Source organism: Octopus sinensis, linkage group LG30 (genome assembly GCF_006345805.1).
Source record: "Octopus sinensis linkage group LG30, ASM634580v1, whole genome shotgun sequence".
Classification (NCBI taxonomy): Eukaryota; Metazoa; Mollusca; class Cephalopoda; order Octopoda; family Octopodidae; genus Octopus; species Octopus sinensis.
This window is the reverse complement of record NC_043026.1, coordinates 1,383,565-1,396,285: the sequence shown is the minus strand read 5'-3', so window position 1 is coordinate 1,396,285 and position 12,721 is coordinate 1,383,565. Positions and strand designations below refer to the sequence as shown.

At 37.5% G+C, this 12,721-nt stretch overlaps 1 protein-coding gene across 5 annotated transcripts in view; it reads right to left on the bottom strand.

Annotated features, from left to right (window-relative positions):
* The window catches only part of LOC115226594 (histone-lysine N-methyltransferase, H3 lysine-79 specific), a 138,506-nt gene that overhangs the window by 64,973 nt on the left and 60,812 nt on the right, over positions 1–12,721 (bottom strand). For all 5 annotated transcript variants that reach the window (XM_036515201.1, XM_036515202.1, XM_036515203.1 and 2 more), the window contains one exon: positions 2,184–3,356. In XM_036515201.1, the coding sequence (XP_036371094.1) occupies positions 2,184–3,356 (1,173 nt within the window). The remainder of the gene's footprint in view (positions 1–2,183; positions 3,357–12,721) is intronic.

Genomic DNA, 12,721 nt, shown 5'->3' with positions numbered 1-12,721 from the left:
ACATAGTCAGTCCACCTGTGCATACCTTCCTTCTTGGGACACATAACTCTACTTGTGAAGACCTGTTGAGGCAAGTGAAAATCAGAAAATCAAAGAATCAAATCAAAATCGATCCACATCAATGGAATTTGTAGTTTGTGGTACCAGTGCCGGTGGCACATAAGAGAACATTCCGAACGTGGCCGTTCGCCAGCCTCGTCTGGCACCTGTGTCAGTGGCACATAAAAAGCACCCACTACACTCTCGGAGTGGTTGGCGTTAGGAAGGGCATCCAGCTGTAGAAACACCGCCAGATCTGATTGGCCTGGTGCAGCCTCCTGGCTTCCCAGACCCCAGTTGAACCGTCCAAACCATGCTAGCATGGAAAGCGTACGTTAAACGATGATGATGATGACTTTTTTTTAGCCATGGGATTCAAGCACCTCAGCACTGCTGGAAGAAGTGCATGAGCAGCAAGAGAGTTTATGCTGAAAAATAAACCTCATTTGATCACATTCCATGAGAGTATCTTGGTCAGCTATGAACATTTTAGCCAACCCTCATATCAAACCTGAAAGGATGAAAGACAAAATTAACCTCAGTGGTGTTTGAACTGAGAATGTAAAGTATCAGAAGAAATACCATTCAGCATTTGGTCCTACAAGCTAATGATTCTCTCTGCTCGTCAGCTTAACAACAATAATAATAATAAAGTCAAGTGAAATGTTGCTAAGCATTTTGCCTGGCATTCTAATGATTCTGCCAGCTCACCACTTCAACAATAATAATAATAATTTTTTCTTCTTTAGACACATGGACTGGCAACCCAAGCTGGCTGTGGACAAATGTACCACCATGCATTTTGGGAGGAAAAACCCAGTGTCTTCTTACTCCCTCCACAACACTAATCTCAAAAAGTCTTCTGGGCATTGTTGTCAACAGCGATTTGCATTGGACAAAACACATTGCTAAAATTGCCAAGAAGGCTGAGGGTGTCTTGGCATCACTCACCAAGTCCTTTGTGAGCCGCTCTCCGGCTATCTTATCTGCAGCTTTATATAGCTATGGTGCGACCTCAACTGGAATTTGCATCACCGGTCTGGAACTCCTATCTTGCCCAGGATATTAATCGTCTGGAAGCCGTTCAGCAACGTGCAACCAAGAGAATACCCTCCATCAGGCATTTGCCATATTCTGAACGCCTTACTTCCCTGGGCATGGATACATTGAAACTCCGATGTCTGGCAGCTGACTTGGCAGACACCCATAAAATTATTAACCATCTTACAAACAATAACTCTGAGCTCCTTTTCAAACTCCACCCGTCTAACACCCATGGACATGTTTACAAAGTCAGAAAACAGCACAGCTCCCATGACTTTCGGAAACACTTTTTCACGCTAAGAGTTGCTGAAGCATGGAACAGACTGCCGGCATCAGTTGTTAGTTGTCAGAGCACTGCATCCTTCAAAACTTCCATGCTTCCTGAGATTCACCAACACTACACCTGATTTTCTCCCCTCCATACATACGCAAGCATGTATCTGACTCATACACTGTTCACTTTCCAGACATTTGTACATTACTGCATATACTTTATATGCACTTTTGACAAGTTGTGGTGCACCTGAGCACTGCATACAATAATTTCATAATTATTATAATTTTCAAAACCCAAAATTTTAGAGAAGGTGGGTAAGTCAATTACATTGATTCCAGTACTCAACTGGTTTTATTTTATCAACCCCAAAACAATGAGTGGCATAGGTGACCTCAGCACAAATCCTCACCTGTCATTTATTAATCTACAGCACATGCTTCAAGTTGGTCCATTTATCCAAACATTTGTGCCTCATTTGACGAATTCAGTGGGAGGGAGCACTTCCCTCTCCACTCTTACTTTTCTTAGTAAATATTTCTGTTTTAAGCACAAAGCCAGCAATTTTGTGTGGAGAGATTTCATTGATTACATTGAACCCCACTAACTGAGAAGCACTTTATTTTATTGCCCCAAAAAGGATGAAAGGTAAAGTGGGGTCCGAACTGAAATGGTGTAGAGCTGGAAATAGTGCAAAATATGATCATGCCTATCTCTCACCTTTAATAATAATGATGTGTGAGGATGATGTTGGTAATGTTGATGATGATAATGAGAAGGGGTAGAGGAGGAGGAGGAGGAAGAAGAAGATTGTTTTGAAACTTACTGCTACGTAACAGTTGTGTCAATGTTGAGTAAAACTGCTTCTGACGCACGTCAAGATATCCAACGGTTTGAAGTGGTTCTGGCACCTCACAGTCCTCCAGCATTATTACGATCAGACGCTGCTGGTAGAGGCTGGATTCTGTAAGGTTCTGTAGGATCTCCTGGAAGTCAAACCATGTTGACAGGACATAGCTTCGGCTCAGCGCAATCACGACACGCTCACTGAGCATGGCAGCACACAGTGTCGACTGGATTGTGCCATTGCTGCTCCTTGTTTTGGAGGTGGAATTGCCCTTGTTCTTGCTGCCTGTATGGATGATGCGCTGCTTTATGTTGACACCATCTTCACTCTCACCACCACCACCATCATCATCATCATCATCGTCATCACTACCACCACCAACACTGCAGTTGCTACTGTTGATGGTGTTGTTAGGATTGCTTTTGTTGTTGTTGTTATTGATGCTGTTGTTGATGATGATGCTTCTGGTGCTGCTGCTTCTGCTGCTGCAGTTGCTGTTGTTGTTACTCTTGTTCTTGATGACAGCACCGATGCTGTTGCCATGGCTAGGACTGCTCCGACTGATAAGAATGCTAGGAATGCTGGGATTGCTGTAATTGTTATGGCTATGAATGCTGGGATTTCGGTGACCACTTGGAATGCTGGGAATGCCATAATCGTTGTTGAGACTGCTACATTTGCCCTGGCTTCTAGGAATGATGGGACTACTCCCATCGCTGGGAATGCTGGGATTGCCAAGGCCACTAGGAATTCTGGGATTTCCTTGATTGCTTTGGCTGGTCTCAGAGGAGTTTGGTTTGGTGTAGAAACATTTATAGTTGTATGGACATTCCTCCAGCTTCTTCACGATGCTCTCAATCCATGCAATATCGTTGGGGCTGTGTGAAAAGAAAATATGGTAACGGTATAGGTCCTGCAGGGGAGGGGCCGGAAAGAAGGAGTCCATGTTGAAGCAGGCATCAGTAGATGTTGTTGCACCACTTTCCATCTTGTTGCCATCACCATCACCATCATCATCATCATTATTATTGAGCGAGATGGAACAGTCAATGGGGCTGTATGTAGTTGTTGGTTCGATTGGAATGTGAGGGGTGTCCTCCTCGTTGCTGGCTGTGTCACTCTGTCCATCTTCAGGGATCAAGTTCTGGTGATCTGTGGAGGAAAGAAAGAAAATAATGAAGAGAAACAAGGAGATGAAATGAAAAAGAAGAAGAGGAACAACAGCAACAAGATAACAATAATGATAAGTTAAGGCTATGCTGGAGCAGCGCTTTCTGTGACAATGAAGATGATAATGATTGTGGTTGTGTCATTAATGATTGATGATAGTGGCAGTGGTGATAGTCATTGGGGTTTGTGGAGGTGGGGGTAGTCATGGTGGTCATAATGGTGCTGACAATGCTTAAGATGGTCACAATGGTTATTGTGATAGCAGTGGTGATACAGTATTAAGGATGATACATGGTGATGTACATGGTGTGGATGCGTGGTAAGAAGTTTGTTTCCAGACCACATAGTTCTGGGTTCAATCCCACAACATAGTCTTCTATTATACCCTCAGGCCAACCAAAACCTTTTGAGGGGATTTGGTAAATGGAAACAAAAAGACAGCCATTGTATATGTGTGTGTGTGTGTGTGTGTCTTTGTCTCCCACTACAGCTTGACAACAAGTGCTAGTGTGTTTATGTCCCCATGACTTAGCAGTTTGGTAAAGAGACTGATAAAATAAGTACCAAGCTTAACAAAACATAAGTACTGGGGTTGATTCATCTGACTAAAAATTATTCATGGCCATGCCCCAGTATGGCCACAGTCTAATGATTAAAACAAATAAAAGATAATATATATATATATATATATATATATATATATATATATATATACAATTCATAAATGAGGGCAAAGGAAAAAATTTCTAATGCCAAATATGCCGAAAAATTGGACATATTGTCCATTAACCATATAATTTTTTCACAATACGCACACTACTCAAAAAAAGGTCAACAGAAATTTCTAAAAAATTCCATTATTACCATATCGGACCGATTTCAGAGTTAGCTACTAAGAGCCCTCTCTTCGTCAGTGATACATGTGGCAAAAGAAATAAATGAGATACTTACCCATGGAAGAAGCAAATACTAAGTCATGAGCACAACTAAGTACCCCAAATACATCCAAAATAGAAATACTCCAGCCCATTCGAGGCACGTGCGATTTGAACTGAGTCTCTCACAGAGTGAGTTAGTTAGTTCGGAAGTGAACGCTTAAATTTATATCAAATGTGAGGATAAAATTCTTTTCGAAAAAAAAATATTTTCTCGAAAAAATTTTATCAATGGCCAGCATATTAAAAAATACCTTTAAAGGTTAAATTTATAAACAATTCATAAATGAGGGCAAAGGAAATGCATATTTGGCATTAGAATTTTTTTCCTTTGCCCTCATTTATAAATTTAACCGTTAAAGGTATTTTTTAATATGCTGGCCATATATTTACTAGATGTCTTAAAATTAAGGCAACCAAAATTTTGGACTTTAGTAACTATCAATAAATGTGATAAGATATGAAAATTATACATCATTATAAAAGCTTAGTGTCTTCCTTTTTGTTTAAGACTAAATAAATTCAGACTTATAAATTAGATAATGGCTTTCCACTGAAATACAATCATAACCCTCCACAAAAGAGGTAAAAGTAATACAATTATAGCAAAAAATTTTAAAATTAACCAAATAACAGTCTGGAAAATTGTCAAGAAATTTCAAGAGACTGGTTCTATTGCTGATCAATCTAGACATGGCCAAGGAGGAAGTGTACAGACCCCTCAGCCTATCAAAAGTACCAGAGAAAAGGTATGGTGAAATCCTTGTTGTTCCGTAATTAAACTGGCTGCCATAGCAAAAATAAGCTGAACATGAATGTATTGAATGCTGAAGGAGGATCTCAGGACCCACCCCCACAAGATGGTTTGTTGTCATGAGATCATGCAAGAGACTGGAGAGAAGCCATCTTTTATCCTGTATCAGATTGCTGAAGGCACACTGCCCAACCTGGTGTTCACTGATGAAAAGACATTTGACATCGAACAAATAGTAAATCACTAGAATGACCAATTTTGGAGTGTATCTGGCTCTGTCAAGGGTAGACCCGTAAATCAACATCAAAATCCACAGTCAGTTATGGTTTGGGTGACTGTGACTGGAAGATCTCCCCTTGTTTTTGTACCCTTGGGTGTTAAAATTGACCCAGCGATACATTAGTGACATTCTGGGAGCTGAACTGCTTCCATGGATGGATGAGCACTTTCAAGGCCCACCTTGGAGACTCCAACACGGTTCTGCACCATCCCACAGCATGAAACAGACACAACACTGGATTCATGAAAACATTCCATCATTCATAGGCAAGGATGTGTGGCCCTGAAGAAGCCCCAATCTTAACTCATTGGATTTTTGGTCCATTTTGGAGATGAGGGTCTCAAGCACTCTTCATGCTTCACTCAATGCTCTGAAAGCAAAACTGTCCCAGGAATGGGCTTTGATTCTGCAAGTACAGCTGTTTGCTGTGTGTGAAGCATTCACACCTAGACTTAAGGCTGTGAATCAAAACAGAGATGATCATATCAAGTAAATGTGGTAGTGTCATAATTGGATTTCCCTCAGCATTGCAATGCTTCAACCCAAAATATAACAATATTTTCTTTTGGCAAATTGAAAAATGACAATTGTCTTAATTTCGAGACACCCTGGATATAAAGTGATAGCATGTTGTCAACTTAATGCGGCAGTCCCATAAAAGGGAAGAATGTTACTGCTATTTAGCCTTGTTGGGCTTGATACATTTCCTGTGTTTCCTAGGGCTAAATAACTGCAGTATTCTTCCCTTTTATGGGACTGTTACATTGAGTTGACAACACACTATCACTTTATCATGCTGCTACTGGATAAATCTCTCTGAGACATTTAGAAATATATTATTTCTATTTTCAAAAACCCTGTATATATATATATATATATATATATATATATATATATATATATACGGTGGTGCATCAGCATGGCCGCAGCTCTGAGCTGAAACTAGAGAATAAAATATATATATATATATATATATATATATTAAAATATGAAATAGAAGCAGTGGTAGTTCAATAAACATTATCAACCACATGTACTTAAAATGTAAGAAATGTGTATTTACTAGTAAACTGTGATTTGGCACCATGGAGAATATTTTCTCAAAGCCCCAGGTCTTAAAGCACCTGAAAGTCATGGATATCAATATGCCATTTGATATGTTGATATGCCATTTTTGTGGCATATCACATCACATGCCCAAACAGAATTGGAGATATATCATATTGCCAGTCAATGACTTAAATACATATACTGAGAAAAACTGTGACAATACGCCCAGACAATGCATAGATAGGAATAATTTCAAATATGAAACAGAAGTAGCATAAGAAACATTATCAACCAAATATATGCTTTGTTTTATTTGCTGGCAAGCTGTGGTTTGGAGCCATGGAGAATACTCTCTCAAAGTGGCCAGTGTTAAAACACTTAAAAGTCATGGACAGGTGAGATAACTCACCTCTAATCCCATCTAGGAGTGATGGACAACAGTGTTTTGCAATTTTCTTGGAGCTATATGCCTATAAGTCATGACCTGGTGATATGATTTATCTTCAATCTATTTTGGGTGCAGGATGTTGATAAGCCACAAAAATGGCAAAACATCAATGTCCATCACTCCTGGATGAGACGAGAGGTGAGTTATCTCACCTGTCCATGACTTTTAGGAATTTTAACACATAGCACTTTGAGAGCGTATTTTCCGTGGTGCCAAATTGCAGTCTACATAGAATGACATGCAGGATATACATTAAGTATATTTGGTTCTAAGGTTCATCGCATTAGCATTGCTTTCATTTCATATTTGAATTTATTCTTATGTATGCATGGCCTGGGCACACCTGCACAGAGTTTGCACACTATATGCATCTAAGACTGGCAATACGATTTACCTTCAATACGGTACAGGTGCATTATGTCAATAACCCACAAAAATGGCAAAACATTCCTAGATGGGATAAGAGGTGAATTATCTCATGAGTCCTTGACTTTCAGGTGTTTTAACACCCAGCACTTTGACTGAATATTCACCACCACACCAAATACACGTTGAGTGTACATTAAGTAAATGTGGCTGACAATGTTTATTACACTAATGCTTCTTCCATTTCATATTTGAAATGAACAATTGCACTTCAATCTGCTCAATATTTGTCATGAGTGACTTTCAATTTTTCTTACTTTTCACACTTGTCAGATTTAGAAGTAATGGATCATTATACATTTACTAATACCTATGAAGATTATATTTACCAAACATTTCACTGAAGTCTAAACATTTCTCAGATAACATGGGGACCACAAAAGTTGAAAATCTTCACCAAATCATCAACAACTTTTAGATCTATGATACTGCCTTATTAACTATTCATAGAGCTGGTTTGCAAGAAATCATCTCTTTTGCAACCAGAGTAAATGGCAGAAGAAAATCCTATGGAATTGAATAAAAACAGAAAAACAATAATAATTTCCAAAAATGAATATTACCATTAAGGGAATGCCAAAAAAATGTACCTAGCATACATGTAACGAGAAACTGGGAAATTTAAGCCAAAGTGAAAAGAAAAATTGAGACAGCTAGAAAGTGATTTGAAAATATGTCAACCATATTAATATCAAACATGAGAAAAAGATTATCAAAATGTTATATATGGCCAACTCCATACATAAAATGTACAGAATGAAAAGGAGAAAAAAAGAGATACAAATGAAAGTATTATCAAAGACTATATAGTACTGATGTGGACAGTAATGAAAATATAAACAAACAGATTACAGGCTTTTAAGATATGGACAAATAGATGACTCTTGTGAATATAATAAATAAACCATTAAGACTAAAAATTGCTGAGAAAAATAAGAAAATTTTGTTAGACACTATGAAAGAGAAAACTAAAATATTTTGGATATTTAGGCAAAAAAAAATGGGTTAAAGAGATTTTTAATTGAAGGTAAAGAGAAATAAGGGGAACTTCAAGAATGACATATGTGAATGAATAACAAATGACAATTTAAAAGAAATTTCTGTTGCATGAGTTTTGCTCTTCCTGTTCTAGTTTTCTTGAAATTTGAAGATTAACTTTTTATCCATTTATAGTTAATTTTGACATATTGAGCCTACTTACAAAGAATTGATAATTGTGATTTTCATGGTTTCTTCAAGTAAGCATAGATGTGTGAATAATCCTGATGGCTTCTGCCAAGTCTGTGGCTCCTTCACACTTATTCATCAAAAGTGCAATATCACATTGTTTGTGAGACGGGCTTATAAAGCTTATTTTGGAATTCTCCTAGGTGATCAAGACACAAAATGGGCCTCCTCATGTTGTGTGTCATAACTGTAAGGAAATGCTTGATGACTGGACAAAAGAAAAAGGCCAGCCATTTGGAGTTCCTATGGTTTGGCAAGTGCTCAGGGGCCAGACAAGTGACTGTTATTTTTGTATGATCAACACAAAAAGCACTGGCAAGAAAACTAGGAGTAAAATATCCCAATATTCCTTTAGCAATTAGACCTATTGTGCACTCTGAGACACTCCTGGTCCCAGTTTTTCTTGGATTTACCTCTTCTAAAGCTGAAGTTAGCAAGCAAGAATATGAGAATGATAACAAAGATCAACAAATTATTTCAGAATCCCAAGACTTCTCTTATGGTACTGAAAAATCAGCTACTGAACAGTTTAGTCAAACAGAATTGAATGATTTAATGCATGATTTGAGACTCTCCAAGACTGCAGCTGCAGTTTCAACATCCAGGCTGCAAAAAAAACATCTACTTGATCAAACTGCAAAAGTTTCTTATTTTCTAAAATGAGACCAGATTTTTGTATAATTTTTTTCAGAAGGGAAACATTTTGTTTACTATCATGATATCTCCTTGTACTGTTCAACTGACTGGCAACTATTTCTAGAGAGTTCTAAGCCCAGCCTAAAGTGTGTTCTCCCACACAATGGTAATGTTTAGGGAGCTGTCCCAGTTGGTCAATCAGTGCATTTGTAAGAAGAATACAATAACAAAAATGGTTATTGACCAACTAAAATATCATGAGCACAACTGGACCATTTATGTAGATTTGAAAATAATCAATTTTCTTCTTGGCCAACAGAAACATTTCACAAAGTATCCTTGCTTTCTCTGCATGTGTTGACAGCTGAACTCGAGAGAAACACTGGATTCAGAAGAAGTGGTCCATTTGTGAGACTCTGGAAACAGGTATGCCAAAGATTGTGAAAGATCCAATTGTTAGCCAAGAAAAGATTAGTTTTCCACTGCTTCATATAAAGCCGGGCTTGATCAAGCAATTCACTAAGGCATTGAATACTGATGATGAATGTTTTTAACATATAGTTTCTGTATTATTTGGTTTGTCATTCAAGATGATTGAAGCAGGTGTGTTTGACAGATTTCAGATTCATGCCCTTGTATGTGATGAGGAATTTGTCAGAAAGATGAATGACAGGGTAAGAGCAGCATAGCTGTCATTTGTAGCAGTCATAAAAACTTTTCTTGAAAACAGAAAAGTAAATGACTATGAAATTCTTGCAAATAATATGCTGTCAGCTTTCCATGATCTTGGGTGTAACATGAGCCTTAACCCTTTCGATACCAACCTGGCTGAAACCAGCTCTGGCTTTGAGTACAAATGTCTTGTTTTCATAAGTTCTGAATTAAAATCTTCCACCAAACCTTAGTCACAATCTATGTTCCTAACACTAGCTTAATGGTAACTGAATTATTTTACTAAATTCTTTGTTTTATTTAAAATTAATTGAAAGAAACACAGAGTATCTCAATGGAAATACGGTAAGAAAAGGGTTAAACTCCATTTATTCTACAGTCACATCGATCAGTTCCCTGAAAATCTTGGAGATGTAAGTGATGAACAAGGAGAGTGCTTCCACCAAGACCTCAGGACCATGGAAGAGCAGTATCAAGGGTGATGGAAGAAAAACAAAGCATGACAACAGACTACTTCTGGAGCATTAAACAAGATTTACCTAACAAAGTCTACAAATGCAAGAGCTTCAAGCACAAATTCTTTCCTGGATAAGACCTATTTGTGTTTTATCTTCCATCCTGATCAACTATGTACACCTAGTATTTATATATGATATAGATTTCCAACTAAAAAGTGGATAGTGAAAAAACTGGCACATGATAACATTTTACTCAGCATCAGAATAAGAAATATTTCTTTCATAGCCTAATTCTTATTGTTATTCTTGTTGTATCTTTATATATATAAAACTGAGAATGTGTGTGTCTGTCTGTGTGTCTGTCTGTCTGTGTGTCTGTCTGTCTGTGTGTTTCCCTAAAACTTGAGAACTACTCAACCAATTTCATTCAAATTTTACACATGACTTACTTAGGGTCCATGTAGTTTCATGGGCAAAAAAAATGTTCAGCTTCTTGCCTAGAGCAAGCCCATAGCAATATCATATCTTCTCCACTATTTCAGTATTACGTGTTAAAAGTGAAACAAAAACATTTCTCTATTTTATGTCAGATGCTTTCACTTTAACAATAAAAATAATAATAACAATTGAATTATATGTAGTAAGTAATAATTAAAATCAAACTAAAGTATAATATAATCGTAACATAACAAAAGTAAAAATAGCAATTGGTATAAAATTACATCAATGACTTGAACTTGAATAAGTGGTTTCACATGAATGGGAATAAATTAAAAATAAAATTAGCGTGCAGAAATGGAATAGTCCAGATGGATAATAAAAAATTAAATTAAAGAAAAGCCTATTGTCTATAAAGTATACAATGTAGAGAAAAAAGAAAATTTGAACACCTGGAGGAAAGCACCATTGAAAAGTGTCTTGGTGCGACTATGAAAGATATCAAGTATCTAACCAGAGGCGGTAAATTCGCCACAATAGAAGCAAGGTTCGAGTCAACGGAGAGTGCAAGGGAGTACTCGACTCGAACTTGCAAAGTCGAAATATTTTATTTTTACCTTTATATCTGGGACGTAGGATGTCCCGGAAAAAAAAATTAATAATGCCCCCCCCCCCCAGAAGTAGCGGTAGGCTGGATTGTAGCCACACTTCTATACAAGAGGGAGGACAAGATACAATTGATCGAAATTGCAAGAGACGGGCCTACAATTCCAGTCTGTTATATATTTTGAGTATTGTTATTACTAGCGATATCAAGATATAACTTTGTATTTTGTATTTTATGTGTAGATGTATATATATAGATGTACATGTAATATGTACACATATATATACACATATATACATGCACTAGCACTATGACCTGGCAACGACGGGTCTTTAATGCTAAAGGATTACATTATATATCAGGAAATATTTGAAATTTGGAAAATATAGAAAAACCTTTAATTGCAAAAAATCTAGATCTTACAGATAAAAACTAACTTCATATTTGAATTCAGCTTATTGAAATTAAGAAACAGCAATTGAAATTAAGGAACAGCAATTGCTATCAATGCAACAACAATTTTGTTGGCCAGTCTAACTGGTGGGAATAAGTCTTAAAAATATTGTTGTTGTTGTTGTTTGTTCCTTCTTAAGCCATGCCTCGCTCATAAGGGCCGATTTCCCAGTTTCATTGGCGTATAGGTTCCCTACATGAACAAGACACCAGTCCGTTGTAGGTGAGATGCTAGATGCAGGAGGAAAGAGTGAGAGAAAGTTGTGACAAAAGAGTCAGCAGAAATTCGCCATTACCTTCTGCCGGAGCCGGGTGGAGCTTGGGTGTTTTTGCTCATAAACAAACAAACCTGTGAGCCCTTGACCGTGAGCCCTTGACTGTGAGTCCATTGATCTAACCACTGGGCCATGTGCCTTCACAAAATACAGTAAATATATAAGGACAGCACAAGACAAACCAAAATGATAATCTGTGGTATTATTAATCTACAAAATGTGGGTGATACCTAATGGTGATGATGGTAGTGACGGTGAGGGTGGTGGTGTGTTGTGGTGGTGGTGTTGGTGGTGGTTGTAGTGATGGTGGTGTTGGTGGTGGTGATATTAGTTGTAGTGGTGGGTTCCTGATATTTGATATGAGGGATGATCTGTAAACTAAACAACAACAACAACAACAACGTTTACTTCAAACCACTTTGCTATAAATAGCAGCTAAATTTCCGTCTGTGACATCCTACCATCTTAAATAAAAACTGGACACATTCAACACTATTGGTTTATCAGTTTTACATCATGCTTACATGTTTTTGAATTATGTTATGGGTATGGGTGTGGCTATGTGGTAAGAGGTTTGCTTCCAAACCACATGGATTATTTGGTTATTGCTACAATTGTTTCATTAAGAACCTTTACTGTGACATAAACATGGTACAGTTAGGTATGCACAACATCCAAAAGAATATGA